The sequence below is a fragment of the Elephas maximus genome, chromosome 8 (assembly GCF_024166365.1).
Source record: "Elephas maximus indicus isolate mEleMax1 chromosome 8, mEleMax1 primary haplotype, whole genome shotgun sequence".
NCBI classification, from domain to species: Eukaryota; Metazoa; Chordata; class Mammalia; order Proboscidea; family Elephantidae; genus Elephas; species Elephas maximus.
This window is the reverse complement of record NC_064826.1, coordinates 89,128,477-89,151,095: the sequence shown is the minus strand read 5'-3', so window position 1 is coordinate 89,151,095 and position 22,619 is coordinate 89,128,477. Positions and strand designations below refer to the sequence as shown.

General features: G+C 41.0%; 1 protein-coding gene across 1 annotated transcript in view; it reads left to right on the top strand.

The window, feature by feature from the left end:
- JAZF1 (JAZF zinc finger 1) overlaps positions 1-22,619 on the top strand; it is a 371,846-nt gene that overhangs the window by 195,162 nt on the left and 154,065 nt on the right. Inside the window, exon 2 of the mRNA XM_049893335.1 lies at positions 17,280-17,352. Coding sequence (XP_049749292.1) covers positions 17,280-17,352 — 73 coding nt within the window. The remainder of the gene's footprint in view (positions 1-17,279; positions 17,353-22,619) is intronic.

Genomic DNA, 22,619 nt, shown 5'->3' with positions numbered 1-22,619 from the left:
ATAGTAGGTACTCAGTAATGATAATATCTTTAGTATCAGTGCCTCTTACTTCTGAAGAATAATTGTTCATGAATGTAGCTCCACAATGTAAACACAAATGTGTTCAGTCCTGACTACTTGAAATAGTAGTTAAAAAAAATCCATAGCCACCGAGTTGATTCTGACTCATAATAGTACAGTAATAGCTAAGATTTATTAAGTATTTACCATGTACCAGCCACTGTGCTCTGTGCCATATGGTATGTGGCTTATCTCTTTAATCCTCACAAGAACCTCATAATGTGTAAAAACTGTGAGTCACTATCTTCCATCACAGTAAACTAAGATTTAGGCTGAGAAACTTGCTCCAGTCACACAGTAAGTAGCAGATTTGTGCTCATAAGTACCAAATTATGTTGCCTCTCTAAAAAAAGAAAAAAGGCAACAGAAAGACCAGAGTTGCTTCCCAGAAGTCCTTCTTCCACAGAGGCCAAGCTTGCCGGTAGCCATCTGCCAGATGTCAGATAAGTGAGAAGGGCCAGGGACTTTCCCAGACATTCAAATCCACACCCTCAGCGAGATCGACCTGAGTTGCAGCTCAGCGTGTGCCCTTCCTTACTCATTAGAAAGTAGAATGAACACACAACTCGCACCAGGTCAGGAGAAATAAGTCCCCAACAACTGCATAACCCCAGTGGCCCCAGAAGCCTGAGTGGTGTGTTTATGGCTGCTAGCTGGGCAAGGAGATGGCCTGAGCATTCATTCCCCTGGCCGGCCAGGCAAGAGTTCACGCATCACACCTCCTCACACCTTGACAACAGTAAGCTGTAACCCACATGCCTGCTTATGTTGATAAGGCTTAGGCAGAACAATCAGGCCACCTTACTTCCAGCTGTTCATTATTTCTCTGTGGCTTTTTTTGCTGTTGTTAAGCGATTATTTGGCTTCCTGGGAGATGGGAAGTAATAAGAGTGATTCCTTTTGCCAAATTCTTGAGTAAACGGGCTTCCAAATGAAAAACTAATATGGTTGGTTGTGATCTGATCTGTAACTGAGGTGAATAACAGCATAGAAAAACCACACTGATTAAAGCCAACTTGAATTACAGAAAATTTGGAGCCACAGAATACCTCAAGTGATAGTCTGACTAATTTTAGGAACACGCTGTGAAGAAAATTAATAAACATCAAAAGGGTTCTCAAAGGTCTTGTCAGAACATCCTTACTGAATAGGTGAGTCACTAACAATTGAAAGATTGTTGATATTCAGTTGTTTTGTGATTTCGTGTTAAAAACACATGAAGACATTAACTTACGTATTTACTAAGTGTAATACTTTCTGTATGGAAAATGAAAGGGATAAAAACCTGAACCGCAAGTGAAATCTGAATGAAAAAGAGGTTCCTCTGAACTTTGGATTTGTTTATAAAGCTTTCAAATTACTTTTTAATCATTCATCTCCAGTTTCACAGTTGACTTTTTAGTTTGGGAAAAAATGCAAACTGTTTGACTTTCCCAACCAGTTCTCTAGTTTCTAATCCTTCTCAGAATCTGTAGTAGAGATTGTCAACCCTGGTCGCAGATTGAAATCTTTGGCGGTAAGTCCTGGGCATCAGGATTTTTTGGAAGCTGCCTAGGCCTGACCCTATTGTGTTTGGGGTTGCCGTGAGTTGGGGGCTGACTCAACAGCAGCTAACAACACAACGGCACCAGCATCAACAGAAACTGGCTGAAACCAAGCGAGACAAAATAAAATCCAGAAGCATCAGGTCTTGGGACTCTAACACACAGGTCTCTTCTCAGCTTGGAAAGAACTGTTCTATCAGGCTCACCAGGCCCTGAATGATGCCTACATTTTAGCAGAAAAGCAGGTATTTTTTTGCGCTAGACTATTAGTATTACAGATCAATATAAGTCAAATCCTCTAGACTCTGGTCTACTTGAGACCTTGGACTTTTTTTTTATTGCCTTTGGTGCCTAGCAACCAATACTTGGCATGTACATTTGCCTTTCTGTAAATATCAGTTAGGAGCCCTGATGGCGCAACAGTGAAGTGCTTAGCTGCTACCAAAGGGTCTTCAGTTTGAACCCACCAGCAGCTCCATGGGGAAAAAGACCTGACAATCTGTTCCCATAAAGATTACAGCATAGGAAACCCTATGGGGTAGTTCTACTCCATCATACACGGTCACTATGAATCAACTCAATGGCACTCAACAACAACAACATATCAGTTATTGTTGATTATTTTCATCTTGGTTTTGTGTGTGTTTTTTCACTTGGGATTTACTTCCTAAGCAACTTTTTCTCCTCTAGGATCCAAGCTTGTCCTAAATTTATATTTTGGTCAAGGGATAGGGAAGGCAATTTCTTCAGGTGTAAATGGGAGAGATGTCACAGTATATGTTTCAGGTAAATGTGATTCATGGTGTCAGAGCTGCCCTTTAAAGAAAAAAAAAAAAAAAAGATTGTGGGGGCAGGTGGGGGTAGTATGAGTTCCAGAAAAAAAGAGGAACAAATGGGAATTCATAATAAATATTCAGATTGAGTCTCACTCTTGGTCAATGTTTGTAGATGGTGTTATTGCATGTAGTATTGGGTGATGGAAGTTGTGCATACTCTCATTTTTCACTTTAATTGCTTTCCTGAAAAAACCCTGACAGCTTCAAAGCTTACTACTGGTTGCATTGTTCATAACTCAGAAGTAATATGCATGTGCAATTTGCTTCATTACTGCCCACTAATAACCAATTCTGAAGAGTCTTGAAGTGACCAAAGGAGCCATAATTTGACGTGATGGTTTCCTCCTCTTTCTCCTGTTTTTTAGCCATCCCACTTTAGAGTTAGCCACAGATGCTGTGGTGACGCAGGTGTGATTTTACTGTCATTTTCTTTCCATGAGCTTGATGTAAGTTCTTTTTAAAAGTTGTTTTTTCTGGATTTAAAAAAAGAAAAAGACATGAAATATTTCATCTTTCAGATGAGCACTTCAGGTCCAACAAAATAAGCTAGTATTCCTTTAGTTAAGATTTGGTTCGGTTGCACATAACTAAAAAAAAAAAAACGTTCAAATAACAGTGGCTTAAGTGGAAAAAACATGTATTTCTCTCTCACTTTCAAGAAGCCTGGAGATGGTTAGTCCAGGGCTGGTATGGTGCTTCAGAGTTTGGAATCCAGACTCGTGTCGTGTTGCTCTGCCCTGTATAACTTCCATTCCCAAGATTATCTCAGAGTTCAAAGTAGGTGCAGGAGTTCCATTCATTCTTCCAGCCAGCAAGAAGGAGAAATACTAAAGGCACCTGCCCTGCCCTTTAAGGAGCCTTCCCAGAAGCCCTAGAACCTCTTGGCCAGAACCTGGTCACATGCCTGCATCTAGCTTAGAGGATGCTGGGAAATATAGTCTTTATACCAGGCAGCCATGTTCCTAAGCATTGTGGAGGAAGAAGGGAAAAATGGCTATTATGCAGCAGCTAGCAGTCCTGCTACATTATGTGAAGGATGAGTTCTTAAATTCCCTATGCACCCTTGTGCTACTGACTACAAAATGGAGATGACCTGCACAGTGCAAACAGTTCTTTAATTTTAAAACACTTTATGGACTAAAGAACTGAACAGTAAACCAAAAACCAAACCAAACCCAGTGCCGTCAAGTTGATTCCGACTCATAGCGACCCTATAGGACAGAGTAGAACTGCCCCATAGATTTTCGAAGGAGCGCCTGGCAGATTCAAACTGCTGACCCTTTGGTTAGCAGCTGTAGCACTTAATCACTGTGCCACCAGGGTTTCCAACTGAACAGTAAAGTTACACTTAAAACATTGCTTATTTAGTCTTTATTTCAACCTTAGAGCAAAAGCACTACTTTATCAATGTTTTACAGATAAAACCCTGAGCCGCCAGTGAACGCCCTGACAGGGAACACAACAGAGAGTCCCATACAGAGCAGGAAAAAAATGTAGAACAGAATTCAAATTCACATAAGACCAGACTTAATGGTCTGATAGAGACTGGAGGAACCTCGAAACTATAGCTCCCAAAGGCTCTGCTAATGCAGAACTGAAACCATTTCTGAAGTTCACTCTTCAGGCGAAGATTAGACAGGCCTATAAACCCAAAAAATAACACACGAGGAACGTGCCTCTTAGTTCAGTTAAATGCAAGAGACCAAATGGGCAGCTCCTGTCCAAAAGCAGGACCAGAAGGCAGGAAGGGACAGGAACTGGACAAACGGACACAGGATACCTGGGGTAGAAAGGGGGAGTGTGCTGTCACGTTGTGGGGATTGCAACCAATGTCACAAAACCATATGTGTATGAATTTTTGAATGAGAAATTAACTTGAGCTGTAAACTTTCACCTAAAGTACAATTTAAAAAAAAGACAAAACTCTGAGGCTTAAAGAGGTTACACACTGTAATGGATTGAATTGTGTCCCCCCAAAAACATGTGTCAGCTTGATTCCCAGTATTGTGTGATTGGCCACCATTTTATCATTTGATATGTGTTGTAAATTTTCCTATGTGTTGTAAATCCCACCTTTATGATACTAAGGCAAGATTAGAGGCAGTTATGTTAATGAGTCCGTCTCTTTTGAGATGTAAAAGTGAGAAGCAAAAAAATGGGGGAGAAGGGACCTTATACCACCAAGAAAGTAGTGCCAGGAGCAGAACATGTCCTTTGAGCTGGGGGCCCCTGCACTGAGAAGGTCCTAGACTAGGGGAAGATTGATGACAAGGCTTTCCCTCTAGAGCCAACAGAGAGAGAAAGCCTTCCCCTGGAGCTGGCTCCCTGAATTCGGACTTCTAGGCTCCTAGACTGTGAGAGAATAAAATTTGGTTTCATAAAGCCATCCACTGATGATATTACTGTTGTAGCAGCACTAGATAACGAAGACACACACCTTGAACTGAGGCAGTTTGACTTGAGAGCCTGTGTAGAGTTGCATTGTAATCCTAACAACAGCAAGAACTGGGAGCTGTGGTTCCAGTGAGGGTGGTATAGCAGTGAGCCTTAGGCTAAGACTCAGGTACTAGGTGAATTAAAACATGGAACTCAGGGCCATCTTGAACTCGGTGTGTGTTTCATCTTTTGTACTTACTCCCTTGTGAAATGTACCGTTTACTTGGTTCAAATGGAGTACAACCTCTGGCTTTCCTTTATCCCTGCAGGAACTCTGCTGGGCCCACTTGGTCTTCAACCAATATGTAATGATTAGTTAAACTGAGTTATATCATAACCAAGTTTTTAATCAGGGCAGTCAGCTTTTTACTATGTATTATTGTTTTGTTTTGAAGGACGTATTCTGGTTTAAGTCTCTGCTGGAATGGGCAGTGTGTTATTATGAGATTGTTTAGCGCTTCAGTTCCTATCTGTATCGTGAATCCTTTATATCTCCTTTCTTTGAGACCCAGACTCCTTGTTTCTGCAAGATGTCTCACCACACATCAGAAGCAGACCTCATTTTCTGTCTCTCAAACCCTTTTCACTTTCTAGTTACTTCCATACTTTTGATAACAAACCACTCAGAGCTATAACATAAGAAAAATCTTTTATTTCCATTTCTACTTTCCCAGTCTTCTGTTTCCCACCTGCATCCCAGTTTCTCTCTCATCCTCCAAACCACCACCAATTATTTTCCTAAAACACAGACCATGTCATTTTATACCTTCAGTGGCTCCCTGTCGCCTGCAGAGTTAAGGCTGGACTCTCAGAGAGCCTTCCAAGCCCTCCATGATATGGTCCCTGTCTGCTTTTTGAGCCTCTGCTCTCATGATTCCACCCACGCTTCTTGCCCGTCCCTGCACGTCTCTACCGCTGCTCATTTGCTTGAAATGTTTTCTGTTCAGACTCTTTCTGTAACTGAAGATTTAGTCCAAGGCACCTGTAGGTTTTTCTTTCAAGAAGCTTCCCTGATTCTCACAGTTAGAGGGAGGCATGCTTTGTTTCTAGAGCAGTTAGGATATTCCTTCAGAGGCATTCATTATAGTTTGTCTTGGATTATTGCTAACTGTGGGTTGTGTTTGTCTTTTCTTGCTCCATTGTGAACTGACTTGACTTAAAATTTCCCCTAAGCAACTAGCACATGGCAAGGATTTGGTCTTTTTGAAATGAATTCAATTTCTTTGTCTCCATTTAGAAAAGCCAGAGTTCTCATCTAGGCCTGAACAACCTGTGAGCCATTCTTCTTTTGTGGCCTCCTAACCAGCCTTTGGAAACCCTGGTGGAATACCAGTTAAGTGCTACGGCTGCTAACCAAGAGGTCGGCAGTTCGAATCTGCCAGGTGCTCCTTGGAAACTCTATTGGACAGTTCTACTCTGTTCTATAGGGTCGCTATGAATCAGAATCGACTCGATGGCAGTGGGTTTGGTTTTGGAACCAGCCTTTGGAGCCCTGGTGAGGCAGTGGTAAAGAGCTTGGCTGCTAACCAAAAGGTCGGCATTTTGAATCCACCAGCTGTTCCTTGGAAGCCCTATGAGGCAGTTCTACTGTGTCCTGTAGGGGTATGAGTCGGAATTCACTTGACAGCAACTTTTTTTTAAACCAGCCTTTACGAGCCCTGGTGGTGCAGTGATTAAGTGCTCGTCTGCTAACCAAAAGATAGGCAGCTTGAACCCACCAGCGTGCCTCTGGAGAAACATGGGGCAGTCTGCTCCCATAAAAGATAACAGCCTGGGAAACCCTACGGGGCAGTTCTACTCTATCCTGTAGCATCTCTATGGATTTGGAATCGACTGACTTGGCAATGAGTTTGTTTTTTTGTTTTTTTTTTTTGGTTAACCAGCCTTCTGGCCTCTTGTTATTGACCACAGAAGGTAATAGAAATTTATCATCTAGAAACAATCCAGGTACAATAGCTCCATTCTCATGATATTCATGTAGCTTTAAAGCAAAGCTTCTCTACTTTGGCAGCATTGACATTTTGGGCCAAATAATTCTTCGTTGTGGGGGCTGTTCTGAGCATTGTAAAGTTTATCAGCATCCCTGGCCTCTACCTGCTAGATACTAGTAGCAACCTCCCTCCAGTTGTGACAAAAACCAAAGGTACTCCAGGCATTGTCAAATGTCCCCTGAGGGTATTGCCCCCCAGGGAGAATCACCATTCTAATTTGTCTCCATAAACATTCTGATAACTAATGAATATTGGCTCTTCAGCTCCACTGCTTTCCCCTAGACCCACAGCCTTTTCCCCTGTGCTTTCTGCCTCAAACTTAGCAGTCTCTCCCTTAGGTACCCTGCCCTCTCCTATGATTGACTCCCTGTGCCTCACTCCTTTCATTCAAAACTTACCTCAATTCTTGTTTCCCCATAAAAACTTCCTAGATTAGCCCTGTTTTAGTTATGTAGTCCTGTTATAAAGAAATATCACAGGTGGGTGGCTTTAGCAAACAGAAATTTATTTTCTCATAGTTTAGGAGGCTAGAAGTCTGAATTCAGGGTGCCAACTCTAGAGGAAGGCTTTCTCTGTCAGCTCTGGAGGAAGGTCCTTGCTCTTCTGAGCTTCTGCTTATGAGTGATCTTTATGGGCATCTCTCTTCTCCAGCCTCTGAGTCCTTGCTTGCTTGTTTAATCTTTTATATCTCAAGAGATTGACTCAAGACATACCCTACGTTAATCCTGTCTCATTAACATAACACAGACAACTCATTCCCAAATGGTATTATAACCAAAGGCATAGAGGCTAGTATTTATAACACATTTTGGGGGGGACACAATTCAATCCGTAATAAACCCTCTCTGTCTCCTCCCCATTATTCTGAATTTTGCATCATTTTGTAGCCCTCTGAAGATCAGTGCTTGATGGTATGTTCTTTTTCATTTGTATATAAGTATCTGCATATACTTGTGCAATCATTTATGCATGGGTACGTTTTTCTATCCTGTCTGATTCTCAAAGAATTCTCTGGGCTTAGATGCATGTCCAGTTAATTCATTTAGTCAACATACATCATAACTTGCACTGGTTATATACAGAGCCCTGGGCTAGGGATTTGTAGCCCCTGACATCCGGTCCATACAGGAGTTTGATTTTAGTGGGATGTTAAGACAGATTTGCAAATAACGTATAGTACAAAGAATGATAAAGGTAGTATATGGGTCAGAGCCTTGTAGGATGAGTAGGATTTCCTTGGACAAACAATTCCAGGCAGAAAGAGAGGATAGTCTCCTTTCCATAAATAGATATTTCCCTTCCAGGCTTGAAAAGAGGAATTTGAGAGCCCTATTCTCCCTGGGGAAACCCTGTGGTGTAGTGGTTAAGCGCTATGGCTGCTAACCAAGAGGTCGGCAGTTCGAATCCATCAGGCGCTCCTTGGAAACTCTATCAGGCAGTTCTACTCTGTCCAATAGGGTCGCTATGAGTCGGAATCAACTCGATGGCAGTGAGTTTGGTTTTGTTTTTTGATCCTCCCTGGAGGAGCCCTGATGGCACGGTGGTTAAGAGCTTGGCCGCTAACCAAGAAGTTGGCAGTTCAAACCCACCAGCTGCTCCGTGAAAACTCTATGGGGCAGTTCTGCTGTGTCCTGCTACTCAGGAGGTTGGCATTTCAAACCCACCAGCTGCTTACAGGAGAATGGTGTGGCAGTCTGCGTCCATAAAGATTACAGCCTGGGAAACCCTGTGAGGCAGTTCTACTCTGGCCTATAGGGTGAGTCGTATTCGACTCAGCAGCAACGGGCTTGGTATTCCCCCTACCTTTTCTCTTGTCATCTAGCATCACCCACCAGGGAGGTATCTAGTCAAGATACCTGCTTGTATTCTCTTTCCATGGGTAAGAGTGATGTCTAAGACTTCCATAGATTCTCCCTCATGGCCTTTTGTAGCACATACTGCTTGGGTCCAGCATGAGGTTCATTTCTGGGAAAAGCAGGCAGACGTGTGTATTTGTGTGTTTGTACGCGCACACTTGCACCTAGAGTTAAATGACACTGAGTTTTGGTTCTACCCGTCTTTGAAACCGTTTCATTGTTCATTAGTCCCAAAATCACCCCAGTCTCTAGGGCTGTTGTTTACAGATGTTTATGTTGTGGACTTCACTGACGTACCTGATAGCCACGATGGTCTCTGGCAGGTTCTCGTACTATGTAGTAGTAAGGTGAAAGCCCTGGTGATAAGTAATAATACCTTGGAAACCCTGGTGACGTAGTGGTTAAGTGCTATGGCTGCTAACCAAAAGGTCAGCAGTTTGAATCTGCCAAGTGCTTCTTGGAAACTCTGTGGGGCAGGTCTACTCTGTCCTGTATGGTTACTATGAGTCGGAATCAATTCGATTGCAATGTTTCTGTTTTTTTTTTTTTTTTTTTTAAGGCGTCACCACGGAAGAGTATGAACTAATAGTGTCATTTTGATATATGTAGAACTACGTATTTTATGGGCTTTTCTGGGTGGCACAAATGGTTAACTGCTCAGCTACTAACCTAAAGGCTGGTAATTTACTTCCAAAAGATCAGTCATTGAAAACCCTATGGAGCACAGTTCTGCTGACACACATGGAGTCACCATGAGTCAGAATCAACCTGCTGGCAACTGGTTTGGTCTTTTTGTTTTATACAGTTTACACTTAGGGAGAAATAGCTACCATTTCTACGATGACCCTAGGATTTTGATGGGTTGGTAAAGAGCTAGAGACTATCCTAGTCAGAACTGTCTATTTCTAATAACATTGACCCACTTGGCCATGCCAGAAATAGAGAAGCCTGCAGCATCCTGTCTGTTTGTAAATGAGCCTCCTGGAGCTTTGTCCAAACAGCTCTTGGTTGAATACTGTTTATTCATTTACTTGTGGCAGGAAAACTCAGGCAACAAATGTGAACATGAGTGCTCTTTTTTAATAGATGGTGTTACTGTGCTGCACAGTGTCCCTGACTTTTGGATACTTAACTCGTAAAGTTTACGGCAACACTTAACTGCATCTGGATTTCACATGGAATTTGGGAAGGCAAGAATCTCACTATAATTTGCACTGACTGCTCTGTAATGGAAATTATGGCTTGGGAAAAGTTTCAAATGACGTGTCTATAAACTAAGGAAAAGTTGACCCATTCAAGGGCTGGTTATGTGCAATTGTAGGATTTTTTGAAAGGGCCATTGCCGACGAGAAATATTTATTTCAGCAGCTGAGGTAAACTAAACATGAATTAAAAATGGGTCTTTGTAAATCATTGGTTGATCAGATTCAGTCTTAAAAGTGGAATGAAAGTTGCAACAGAACTACGCTGGTCTTGTAAGAAAGCTATAAAGAACATGTCTGTACGGAGTTCAGTGTTATAAATGGATGGTAGCAATGACTTCTGAGGATGAGCAGGCTCTTTTAAAGGTCAGAATGCTGCTCTGATGGGACTCAGGACACAGGAGTTCTGGTCCTGGCCTTGCTGTTAACTGAGTTTGTAGAAGTAGACAGGCCACTTAACCTCCTAGGCTTTAATTTCTTTGGTCCTTTGCTTCTGCCTGCCTTCGTGCCTTTCTGGTTTCCTTCCTTCCTTCCTTCCTTCCTTCCTTCCTTCCTTCCTTCCTTCCTTCCTTCCTTCCTTCCTTCCTTCCTTCCTTCCTTCCTTCCTTCCTTCCTTCCTTCCTTCCTTCCTTCCTTCCTCCCTTCCTCCCTTCCTCCCTTCCTCCCTTCCTCCCTTCCTCCCTTCCTCCCTTCCTCCCTTCCTCCCTTCCTCCCTTCCTCCCTTCCTCCCTCCCTCCCTTCCTCCCTCCCTCCCTCCCTCCCTCCCTCCCTCCCTCCCTCCCTCCCCCCTCCCCCCTCCCTCCCCCCCTCCCTCCCCCCCTCCCCCTCCCTCCCCCCCCTCCCCCTCCCTCCCCCCCTCCCCCCCCTCCCCCCTTCCCTCCCTCCCTCCTTTCCTTTCTCCTTCCCTCCTTCCCTGCCTTCTTTCTTTTCCTCCCAGTTAGTGTTTTGGCATCTCTAATTCATATTTGAGTCTTTTCATCAAATGTGTAGTGTTCATCCATGGACTGTTCTTTGCATATTTAAGACTGAGGCAATAAAAAATGAATGGCAGGCTGTGGATGGAGACATGGGTGGGGCTTGTTGACCGTGGACTTCACTGTAGGAAGGTTATTTAATTAGGGAATCACCAGATGTTGGCATCTGGAGTTCTTTTCTCTGCGCCCATTACTTTAATCAGAGATGAGTCCTTCTGACTGGCTGGCTGCCAATGTTCTTGGGAGCACGAAGTAAGCACATTTCCATTTTAGTTCCCGTGTTTTCAGCCCTGTGCTCCTCTCTACCCCCACCTCCCACTCTGCTATGCTTGGTGTCCTGGTTCAGTGTGTCTGGATAACCAGCCTTGCAAACAGTCCCCCTGTTTTCAGCCCTGAACCTACCGCTTGCCTTTTGCCACATCTGGCATCTCCCAGACAGGGCCTCTTAGGCCTTCTGCCAGGGGGGTTCAGCTGCTGGCTGAACCAGGGTCTCACCACTTTAGACACTTCAGGTTGTAACTTCACTCTTGGTGAGTTTCTACTCCCGTATAGGTTTTCTAAGGAACGATGGTGGCAAAGTGGTTAAGCACTCGACTGTTAACCAAAAGGTTGGCGGTTCAGACCCACCCAGTGGCTCTGCAGGAGAAAGACCTAGCAATCTGCTCTTATAAATATTGCAGTCTAGTTCTACTTTGTTACATAGGGTCGTTATGAGTCGAAATTGATTTGACGGCATCTAACATAATTTTTTTTTTACATAATAATTTTTTTTAACATAATAACATAGAATTTCTGTCTTCCAAAATACTGATTGAAATCTCTTGTCTGCTGATGTGTCCTCTCCCTTCTGTCCCTAAGGAGTTTTTTATTCCTTTATTTTCATTTTTAGTGGTGTCTTGATGATAAGGAAACAAATGCCCTCGGTCAATCTGCCATGTTTAATCAAAAGTCTTCAATTTTCTCATCATAAAATCAGTCGGTCAGTGTATCCATTCAACCATTATTGTGCATCTTCATGCCAAGCACTGGGCTGAGTGCTGGAGAGATTAAAGAAGGTGAGAGCAGTATGGAGGGGGAAGGAGACACCCACAGTGAGCTAAGTGCATTGATAGAGTGAAGAATGAAGTACTGCAGAGTAAGGAGGGAGGGATTTTGTGGAAGGCCACGCTGGATAACTTCTAAAACTCTGCAGCTTTTATGAGTTGAACCACGTGTGGGAAGACAGAACAGACACTTCCCGTTAATTATTATTGAGTGGGTCCAAGAAAAGTGGTGTATCCAGCCCAGATCTTCAAATCACTCATCTTGCTGTGGGGGGGTGGGGGCATGGCCTTTCCAACCAGGGTTTCTCAGCCCTGCAAATCCCCCACTGCCTTCCTACCCACATCTTCTCAGGCCTCCTGCTGTTGCCCAACTCCCTTAGAAAAGATCCTGGCGTTTGGAGGGTATAGAGTTTAAAGAAGGTGTTTGGAGGGTATAGAGTTTAAAGAAGGTGTTTGGAGGGTATAGAGTTTAAAGAAGGTCTTCTTGAGGCGTCATGTCACGCCTTCCCCTCACTGCTGCCTTCCAGCCTGCAAATCCTCATTCCAGTGGAGCCCTCCTTAGTCTTGTTGAGAGAGGTACTGTACCTGGGTTTTGACTTTCCCAGATTATAAGTAATTACAGGTATGTAAACCCCAACAGTGCAGGCTAGCTAAAGCATAGCCAGAGCCCATGAGCTCATTAATTAGCCTGAGTTAACCCAGCAAACAGGCCTGGTAGAGTTCTCCTTTAGGCTTAAAGATTACAAAAGGCTATTAGAAACCTTGTAAATCCAAACACTCATTGCCATTGGTTCCCAAGGCAGGAGACAGCAGAGCCAATGAACATGGGCCTTACCGATTGAACAAGGTGATTTGTGGTGTTTGCCCTTCCTTGGGCATGCTGCAGTTTCTGTTCCTATTGAGAAGGATCTGAATGCTGTTCTGCCATCTGCTTTGCTTTTTCCTTGCCACTTGAGAAGCAATGGAAATAATGCTATAACATCGAAGCCCTTTGCCACTTAATTAAATCTGTAAAACCATGAGTCACTAGGACCATATGAGCTACAAAAAGCTTCCACTCTGTCTAGGATTCTGTAGGTAAAGCATTATAGAGCTGTACATTCAAAGTATTTCCCCGAGATGAGAATGAGTAGAAGAGGCACATCGTTGTTTACTTTAGAGGATGTTGTGTTTTAAAACTTTGAAGTAAACTAATAGGCTTTTATCACTTGGATATTTTATAATACACTTTAATATTTAATTCTTTTAGCTTCCAGTCAACTTATCTGAGTGTGCAAGGGTGGCACGAGGCAGAAAACATTCTCATAATCCTGTTTGTGCTGTGTTTGGGAATACGCTTCCCTGCTGATGGAAACCCTGGTGGCGTAGGTCAGCAGTTCGAATCTACCAGGAGCCCCTTGAAAACTCTATGGGGCAGCTCTACTCTGTCCTATAGGGTTGCTATGAGTCAGAATCGACTTTACGGCAATGGGTTTGGGTTTTTGGGGCCCTCCTGATAAAGTTGGGCTTTATCTTCCATTAATTGTTTAGTGATATAAAAGTTGTAGAGTGTTGCTATGGTAGCTGTAGACAGCCGTGTTATATAAATACTGGCTTTCTTGCCCGATTGCCAGCTTAAGGACCATTATGTGGCTATGAAAAGTTGTTTGTTTGTTTGTTTTTACCCTATAGATCATTTATTTACTGAGGTAGATTATATCTCTGGGCAGTTGTAGACAGTTTTAGTTTCACGTTTCTACCTGTGCTATAAATAAATAAACCAGAGGAATATCTGGGAGATTGTATGCTATAGCCATTCCAATCCATATTATATTTCTTACCGTACCAACTTACGTACAATTTTCTCAGTAGTGTGGCATATGGTATAAGGAAGTTGGGGTTTTGTTGTTGTTGTTGAATTCAACTCAGTTTTAATCTCTCCAGTTCATTTTATAATGTTCATTCTGTTTTCTTAATCCTCGTGAGGAATACACCATTTTGCAGTACCTCCAGACAGTCCTGCTGTGAAAATCAAGCCTGTCTCTCTAGTCTTCTCCTGTGGAGAGGCTTTTAGGGACAGTTAACTTTTTGTCAGAGAGGGAGAAATAACGAAGGCAGCTATTATATTTTTACTGAATGTGGAGATGATAACAGTATAATTAAATCCATAGAATGGTGAGTCATGGTCACCACACGCCAGGAAGCAAGTGATGGAACTGATTATTTGTGACCAGCAGCCAGTGGTCTTCCTCCAGTGGCACTTGTGCAGCCCTCTCCTGATTTGTGGGCACCAAGCACCTAATATTTTAAAAACTTGAAAGGTTTAATTGAGGTGATGAAGGTTGCTCCAAGAAACATTTAATCTGAAAAAAGAAAAAAAAAAAGTTTTAGGCCTGGTGTACGTCTGTCTAGAACTTCTACTTTCTTGGTTAACTTAGTCTGCATTCTAGAAAAAAAGTGGAGAAGCCTAGCTGATGTGCTTCCAGATGGTCTTTTTGTCATGGAGAGGGTGGCATTTAGAAGCTATAAGAAGTCGATTTCACTGCCCATAACTTTGAGGACATGTGAGAATAGTCTAGCATAAGTTATGGTGATGAGGCAAATTAAGAAAACCAAATTTTGAAACCTTGCTTTGGAAATAGAATACTGAACATTATTGAATTCTTTGTGAAACAAGATTGGAAGATGCAATTTAAGTGAATTATCAGGGGCAGTACAATTCTGAGCATCAGATAACTATAGAATCGTATATAAGGTCTTCCTTCTTTCTCTATCACCCTCCATCCCCCAAAGAGGTACTGCTAGCTTAAAGAAGAAAAGAATAATATAAATGTATGTGTGTGTGTACACATACACTCAGACACAGGCAGTCCCCACATTATGAACAGATAGATCTGTTCCTAAGTCTGCCTTTAAGTCAAATTTGTAGGTTAGTTGGAACAGGTGCATGTGGTTCTTATTTAGCCTCACCTTAGTGCAAGAAAAAACTGAAGGCTTTTCAGTGATTTAGAAGTTGCACACGCAGCAAGTGAAGGTGATTGTGGTGAAGAGTTTGTTGAGTAGGGGTTGGCTCAGTCATTTCAAAGTGAGGACAAATTTACGTGACATTCAAGGACAAGTACGAGAATTACTCGTCACCTACTCGTCACCCAGGAACTTGCTGTACGCTAAAAAAAAAAAAAAAAAGGTAGCTTGGAAAGGTAATATTGAAAATATTTTAAGAAATTATATTTGGAAGCAAGGAGAAGCTTTAGAAGATGACTTATGGGAATACTCTTCGATTGGGCCTCAGTTGCAGGAATAAAAGCAAAACTGAAAGACACAAAAATGTTTGTTGACCCTCTTTTTCCCCCACTATATTCATATTTTAGATTTAAAGCAGTTATTTTTTCAAAATAATGTACCCTATGTCATCATGCACCCGAATGTCTCTTTTGAAAGAATGTGTTTTAATGAATCAATTCGAGGCCCCTGTCTCAAAGGCTAAGCCTCTTGGGGATCAGTTCCTAAACTCAACGTACCATTTTGTGAGCCTTTGAGAAATTTGCCACAAATACTTGCAATCATTGCCTTGTTCTGTCTTATCTTCCTCCTTTTTTTAAATTTCCATGGGTTGTGTCACCAGTCGTTGTTTCTTACCTCGTTAACCTTCTCAGAAAACCTTGCAGAATTGGTATGTCAGCCACCATTTGCATACATGGTCTGCCCAGCATTCAAATACACCTTTTTTTTTTTTTTTGACAAAACAACCTTCTCTGTTGAGCTTTGTTCTACTAACCCCTTTCCAGCAAGTATAGGTCAAGTACATAGAGTAGTCCTCTCAGAAACATTGATGTACTTTGGGATCATGGTAAGCTTGGATCAGTATGAGTTAGGGTTGTGTTTGAAAATTAAGTATCCCTGGAAAAGTGGTTTCTGGGTATTCAGAGGTCTGCTGGTTGTGTGGATAGGCCAGTCACCTAGGAATTGCCTCAGTTGCATATGTAATCATTGGAGGGCAGAGAGGAAATGCTGACTGCTGATCTGTTCTCATTAGCACTGCCAAAACCTTGAGACCCGACTCGATGGAGACATTCAGAGAATCTTTGTCTCTTGTTAGGAATTTGGCTTTCAAGGACCCAGGCAAAGTGGCGATGGCAAAGACCCAGGAAACAGGATTTCTGAATAGAGTGTCCCTGAAATTCTGGGCATAGGAAAAACAATAAAATGAACATGAGGTTCTTAACTTTAACACCAAGAGTAAAATTGGCACTACTGTTGCATTTTTGTCTGGGAGCTGAAAGCATTCTAAATTGACTTTCGTGCTATCATTTTTGCCACCCGTGCTGTGTGCCACTGTGTCTGCCCCCCGCCCCATGCCCACCACCTGTTAATGCACTTTCAGGACAGTGTGTATATCTTACATCGACCACTTGCAGTAAACACTTCCCCTACCAAGGCGCTTGAAACAACATCTGTCATTACATCAAAGAAGGTGTTATTGCCAAGTGCCGCTGGAAGATTTCTAATCATGACATGGTTTTAAATGAGGTTATAATTAAATCTGTGTTAAATGTCTGAACCTTTTTCTAAGAAAATGTAAAAATGTGCTCACTTTCCTGCTTCTCTAGCCTTGTTACATAAACACTGATTTTGCATATATTTATCACAATCATTTCCCTACATGAGAAGCTTGAGAATACATTTCTAGTTGTGAAAAGTGCTTTTGTTGTGTTGTGCCGGACAGGCAGAGTGAGGGAGTGTTGCCATGGTCTTGAATTCTGTTTCTTCAAGGGGAAAACCCCTCTGGTGAATGTGACGTTTGTTAACTCTGGACCAGTATGAGAATTTCTGACTGAGAGTCTAGAAAAGTTATAATAAACTCATTATAAATTTAAGAAGAAGCTGCCTTCCAGAAAATGAATCCAAACCCAGAAAAGTGTTCAGTGAACACGAACAATACTCAGTAGAATTTCAAATTGATGGAGCTTTCCAATGGCAACGAATTTGTTCCAGCATTGAAATGATCATAATTAACAGAGACTTTCTTTCTTGGTCCGATTAACCACCGAAAACCATGCCAACATTGTAACTGTAAGCAGTGAAAACCAATATTTATGACGGGGATTGTGCAAGAGTTTGTGTGACAGATGGGCATTTTATCACTGTTGATGTTTGGAATTCCCTTGAAAAGTAATGCAATATCTTGTTATTTATGAACGAATGAACAAATTATTGTGCTTTGCTGACTGAGTTTTCTTTACAAAGAGGTATACAAACTTAATCTTTCTCTCTGTTTAGACTCTGTTAGCTTATGTTAGGTAACCTCATATATTCTGATGCAAAAGCTGAAAAATCGTAATTGCATTTTTATTACAGATACTGATCCACGTGTTTTAGAAAAACAAGAATTACAGCAGCCAACCTATGTTGCCCTGAGTTACATTAATAGGTAAGTCATTTTCAGAATTTATAGCAACCTCCTATCTGTCACATATTTACTTTTAAAATGTATCTTTTTAACAGCAGAAAAAATTTATTCAGCTTTAAAATGTTTGCATGAGAACATTTTAAAAAGCAACCTCTGTATGGTATTTCCGTGTTTTCCTGTTAGGGGCATGTAGAATTGTAATTCTCTGTACATATGGCTGAAAACATGACTGATTTATAAGCTCATTCTGGAAGCATTTTGTATGCAGAGCTAGAATATGCTATTTTGACTTCATAGGACTGTTTGGGGGATTAATGGATTTATGTTTGAGTGAAACTTTTAAACCCTAGGGCAAAAGGTACTTTATGAACTCAAAACATTGTTGGAATATCAGAATGTATCAGAATATAACCGTTCATCTTTTACCAAAAACATTATTCTCACCAACTGGCCCCATCTGCATGGAGTAGCATGAGTTTTCACTGAAACTGGACGTGTGAGCCCAAGTTTAGGGAACCGTTCAGAACTTGATATATCAGGTCTGAAAGAGGACCTCCTGTTCGGCCAACTCAAATAATTAAGGAGACAGTAAGTTTTGGAAAGAATCTGAAACCAACTTAGGTTAAGAAAACACACCCCACAAGAATAAAAGAGGCAAAGTAAAAGCAAAACTAGCTTTTAATGAGAATGCAAAACTCACAGCTCTTGAATTTCTATTGATCTTTTTGATATAAGATGAAGAGTATTCCGGTCTCTGGGTCCCAGACCTGAAGGTCTGAAGTAGAAACCTGAGAATGAATTACCTGTACTGTTTCATTTTAATAGTTTTTTTTGAAATTTATTTAATTCTTGCCTAGCTAGAGTTTTGAATTAAAGTCACCTGTTTGGGTTTTCTGGCGCTCAATTACCTGTTCCTTAAAAAAAAAAAAAAAAAAAGGTTTTTTTTTAAAAAAAAAAAAGCATGTTTTAGAAAGGATTCATTAACATAAACATCTATTTGCATGTCTCCTTTGGATTTCCTATGTATCAGCCTTCCCAAGAAGTGAGACAAAATATCCGTAGTATTCATTACCTGTAATGTTTTCATCTTCATAATAGTCTCATTATCTGTAGTGAATACATATTCATTACATACAATTTTGGGAAAGTTTTTTTTTTTTATTTAAGTAAAACACCTTCAAAATCACATCAGATACAAATAAAGATGTATATACCTTCTGAGTATCTTACAGAGCCTGTATTTTCCGTAATTAGCAAGGGTTTTGAAAAGTTTTTAATTAAACATTAGAATTATATGACTGTAATATATATTAACTAGCTTAATATTGTGGAATAGGATGAATAGGCTTATGGATTGTGATATTAATACTAAGATTTTTTAATAGTGTGGCTCCTGTCTTCTCTGGTATAGATACATTCGTGTAATACTGAGCCTTATTTTAACAAGAATTTATGAAATTTTCACATTCATTCTTCCAGTCAATGTTTTTGCCATGTTGGACAGCAAGTATCTATTAATTACATATGTATTATATTCACTAAGGTTATAAATATTCCACCAGGCGTGATCTGGGAATACAAAAGAAGTCTCAAAGTATAGGGACAAGGGCCACACGCAGAGAACCTGATCAAGTGCAATTAGTTTTTAGGGTAAACTGTGCAATAGAATATGTCAGAATCTTATAGAATCAGGGTGTGATTAATGGGTATGAAATTTCTTCTATAAGGCTTCTGGGGGAAAGTGAGTCATTTTTTAAAATAGCCTTTTATTATTACAGCCATATATAGACATTATATAAGGTTACAAAATATAATCAAGCAAAAAAATTTTTTTCAATAACATCACATTCTCACCACTCAGATATGACCACTGCTGACACTTTAACACACATATTTTTCAGTTTTCTGAGAATACATATATACATATATATGTGTGTGTGTATACATACAGTTTTCAGTCACGAAACCAACCAAACCATGCCTATTGCCACTGAGTCGATTCTGACTCATAGTGACCCTAAAGGACAGAGTAGAACTGTCCCATAGGGTTTTCAAGGAGCACCTGGTGGATCCGAATTGTTGACCCTTTGGTTAGCAGCCATAGCTCTTAACCACGAGGGTTTCCTTTTCAATGACAAGTTGTACCTAATGTTTTGCAACCTGCTGTTTTTAATCAATGATTCCACCTTTCCATTTTAGTAAATTTTCATCTTCTCTAATGCTCAGATCATATTCAAATTTCCCCAGCTGATCTAAACATACATCATTGTACCTGAATGCCTTGTCCCTCAGGTCTTTTAATCTGGCACAGTCCCTTTTATTGATAACTTGATGGAGAGTTGAGCTATTTGTCCCACGTAATGCTCCCACCTTCTGGATTTTCTTTTGGTTGTCTCTTCAAGATGTCATTTGGCATGTTATTCTATCTCCTGTATTTCCTATAAACTGGAAGTTAGAGCTAGAGAAGAAGAGCCTTGAACTGGCCACCTTATTGCATTTAGAAGCCTGAGAAAATAGAGACTTCATCAGATGAAGAGATAGAATAGTGGACAAATGTAGCAGATCAATACATTTACTAGTGATCTTTAAGTGAAGAGGTCTGTGTATGGAAGCCCCTAGTTTGCTATCAGCCTTCTCGCTTAGAATGCCTTTCAGAACATTACCACATTCATGGCATAGTACTTAACATACACTCAATGGGTATTTGTTAGTAGGTGTTAAATAAGAAGCCTAGTAAACAAATGAGAAGTCAGGACAACCCACACCTGCAAAGAAGCCAGGCTTGGTCATAGTGAAATATGTGCTCAAAAGGAGTCTTGGCGGGCCTATGATAAAAGAAGGGAAACATACAGTATTAAAATTCAAGTGAAGCCAGTGTGGTGTTAGTTCGTTGTACTGTGATGGCTTGGGTATTGCTGTGATGCTGGAAGCTAGCTATGCTACTGGTATTTCAAATACCAGCAGGGTCAACAATGGGGTAGGCAAGTTTCAGTGGAGCTTCTAGACTAAGGAAAAAGGCCTGGCAATCTACTTCTGAAAATTGGGCAATGAAAATTCCAAATCACAACAGAATATTGTCTGATATAGGGCTGGATTGTGAGCCTCTTAGTTTGGAACCCATTGCCGTCGAGTCAATTCCGACTCAGCAGCTCTGTAGTCAGAGTAGAACCACCCCATAGAGTTTCCAAGGAGCGCACAACGGCAGCAACACTGGACTTGAGGATATCAACAGTCATGAAGGTGGAGCAGGACTGGGCAGTATTTTGTTCTGTTGTACATGGAGCAACCGTGCGTCGGCGCAAACTAAATGGCAATTAACAACCCCGACAACTGTGAAGGAAAATTAGCATAACAGCAATATCCTGAATACAGCAGAAAAGAGAACCAGTTTTTAAAAAAGGTCAAAGAAATAAAACGTTTTATTTGTTGGGCATTTTTTTTTTTAATCTCAGAGGAAAAACTAAACTTAATTTTGCTGAACAGTGAAGACAGGGAAAAAATGAATATTTCTCTCCTCATATATCTTTTTATACAACCTTGGTGTATACTTGGGCATTTCAAAATTGAGATGAAGCTTTCTTTGGCAATAACATTGACTGAGCAATCAAAAGAGGGTTAGCATTCTTAAATCAAACTAGCATTTTGGATTATAAGAAAATAGTTGAGTAGAAATTGGTACATTTATTTATACTTACTTTGAATTGTTCTACTCTGTAGAATGAGTTAAACATAATAGATATTTACAGATGGAAAGAAAAATCTTTTAATTTCTTTAAAAATCAGTGTGGTACAACACCTGAACAAATTTCAAAAAAGAGATAGTTCGATGAGAATGAGGGGAAACTGAATTAATGAAGGTTATAGGAATAATGCTGGGGAAAAATATGAATTTTAAGGTTAGGAAGTTCTGTTAATTTTGTAATGTGAGGTCATGATTAACTAACAATGACAAGTCTATATAATGAGAAATTTAATTGCTTAGTCTGTGTAATATTTATACACCTGGGAAAAAAGTATAAAGGGCAAGTGGGGGGAAAAAAGGTTTTGAGTGAAAGTATAGAGAAGAGATAATACTAGTAAGAGCTAACATTTACAAAACACTTTCTATGCTAGGCATTTTACATTGCTTATTTCATTTATTCTTCACAGTAACTATATGAGAGGAGGTGCTACAATAATCTCCATTTTATAGCTGAGAAGGTTGAGACACAGAAGTTAAGTAACTTGCCCTAGATCCTCCAGCAAGTAAACAGGGAGCATTGCAGTTCAAACTTACACAATTGGGCTCCAGGACCGGTGTTTCTAACTCTTCTATAACCTGACATATTGGGCTATCAACTAAGTACTAGTTTGTAAAAGTAAAAGGATAATTTGAAAGACTCTCCAATATTGGAAAAGTAGATTAGCTGGGCAGAGAGACATACAGACAAAAATAATATGGGTTCAGGAGTAATTATTCTGCCTTAGATAATTGGAGGGTGGGAGACATTAGAAGCTAAAAACACGATAAGAGAGGTGACCAGTAACTCCTCTGGCTACCACAAAATTGGGTAGATGGTTCAGGCAAATCCCAGCATAGCAGGCCTCCCTCAGCTCTAGTGGGGAAGGATACCGCAGCATCTCAGATCGATGAGAGAGAAAGGATGGAGTACAGTGAGCCTATAGGAAATTATATTCTGCCATGTCTCCCCAATGAGGCAGAAGGTAGGTGACCTACAGAGTGAAGTCAGGTGAGTCTCGATAAAAAAGATCAGGGAGAAGCACTAGACTGTATCTGGGTGTTTCTTGCAGGTTATTGTATGTACAGTTCAGGTAACTGCCTTGAGGTGACAAGACAGCTTATTAATAGTTTATGACTCCCTAGAAATGAATAACTGAGATAAAGATATCATAAAATGCAGTCCTTAGAGAAAGGGAAATTAGGAGGTGAGCCCCAAGATCGCCTGGCTCACTCTGAGAGAATAATTTCCTGACTACAGTGCTTTGAGCTAGACCAAGCACAACACGGTAGTCCTACTGAGCTAAGAAGGCAGAGATCAAAGCTGGAGCAGCTAAAGCCACTGGAATCTGCAGGATGGAGAGCTAGAGGTGAGGGAGCTCTATGCAGGGAGGGGCCCCAAAAGTCTGTGTGAGGGTCCTTCACATGTCCATGGCAAGGGTGGGCTGCTTCTGTTCAAGATAAGACTCTGTGAGTCTTATAGAGACTGGCTGCTACATGGGTAAGAACGGACCCAGAGATACCAGAGGTCAGACACTGCTAGGAGCAGTATTGTATTCCAACCCAGCAA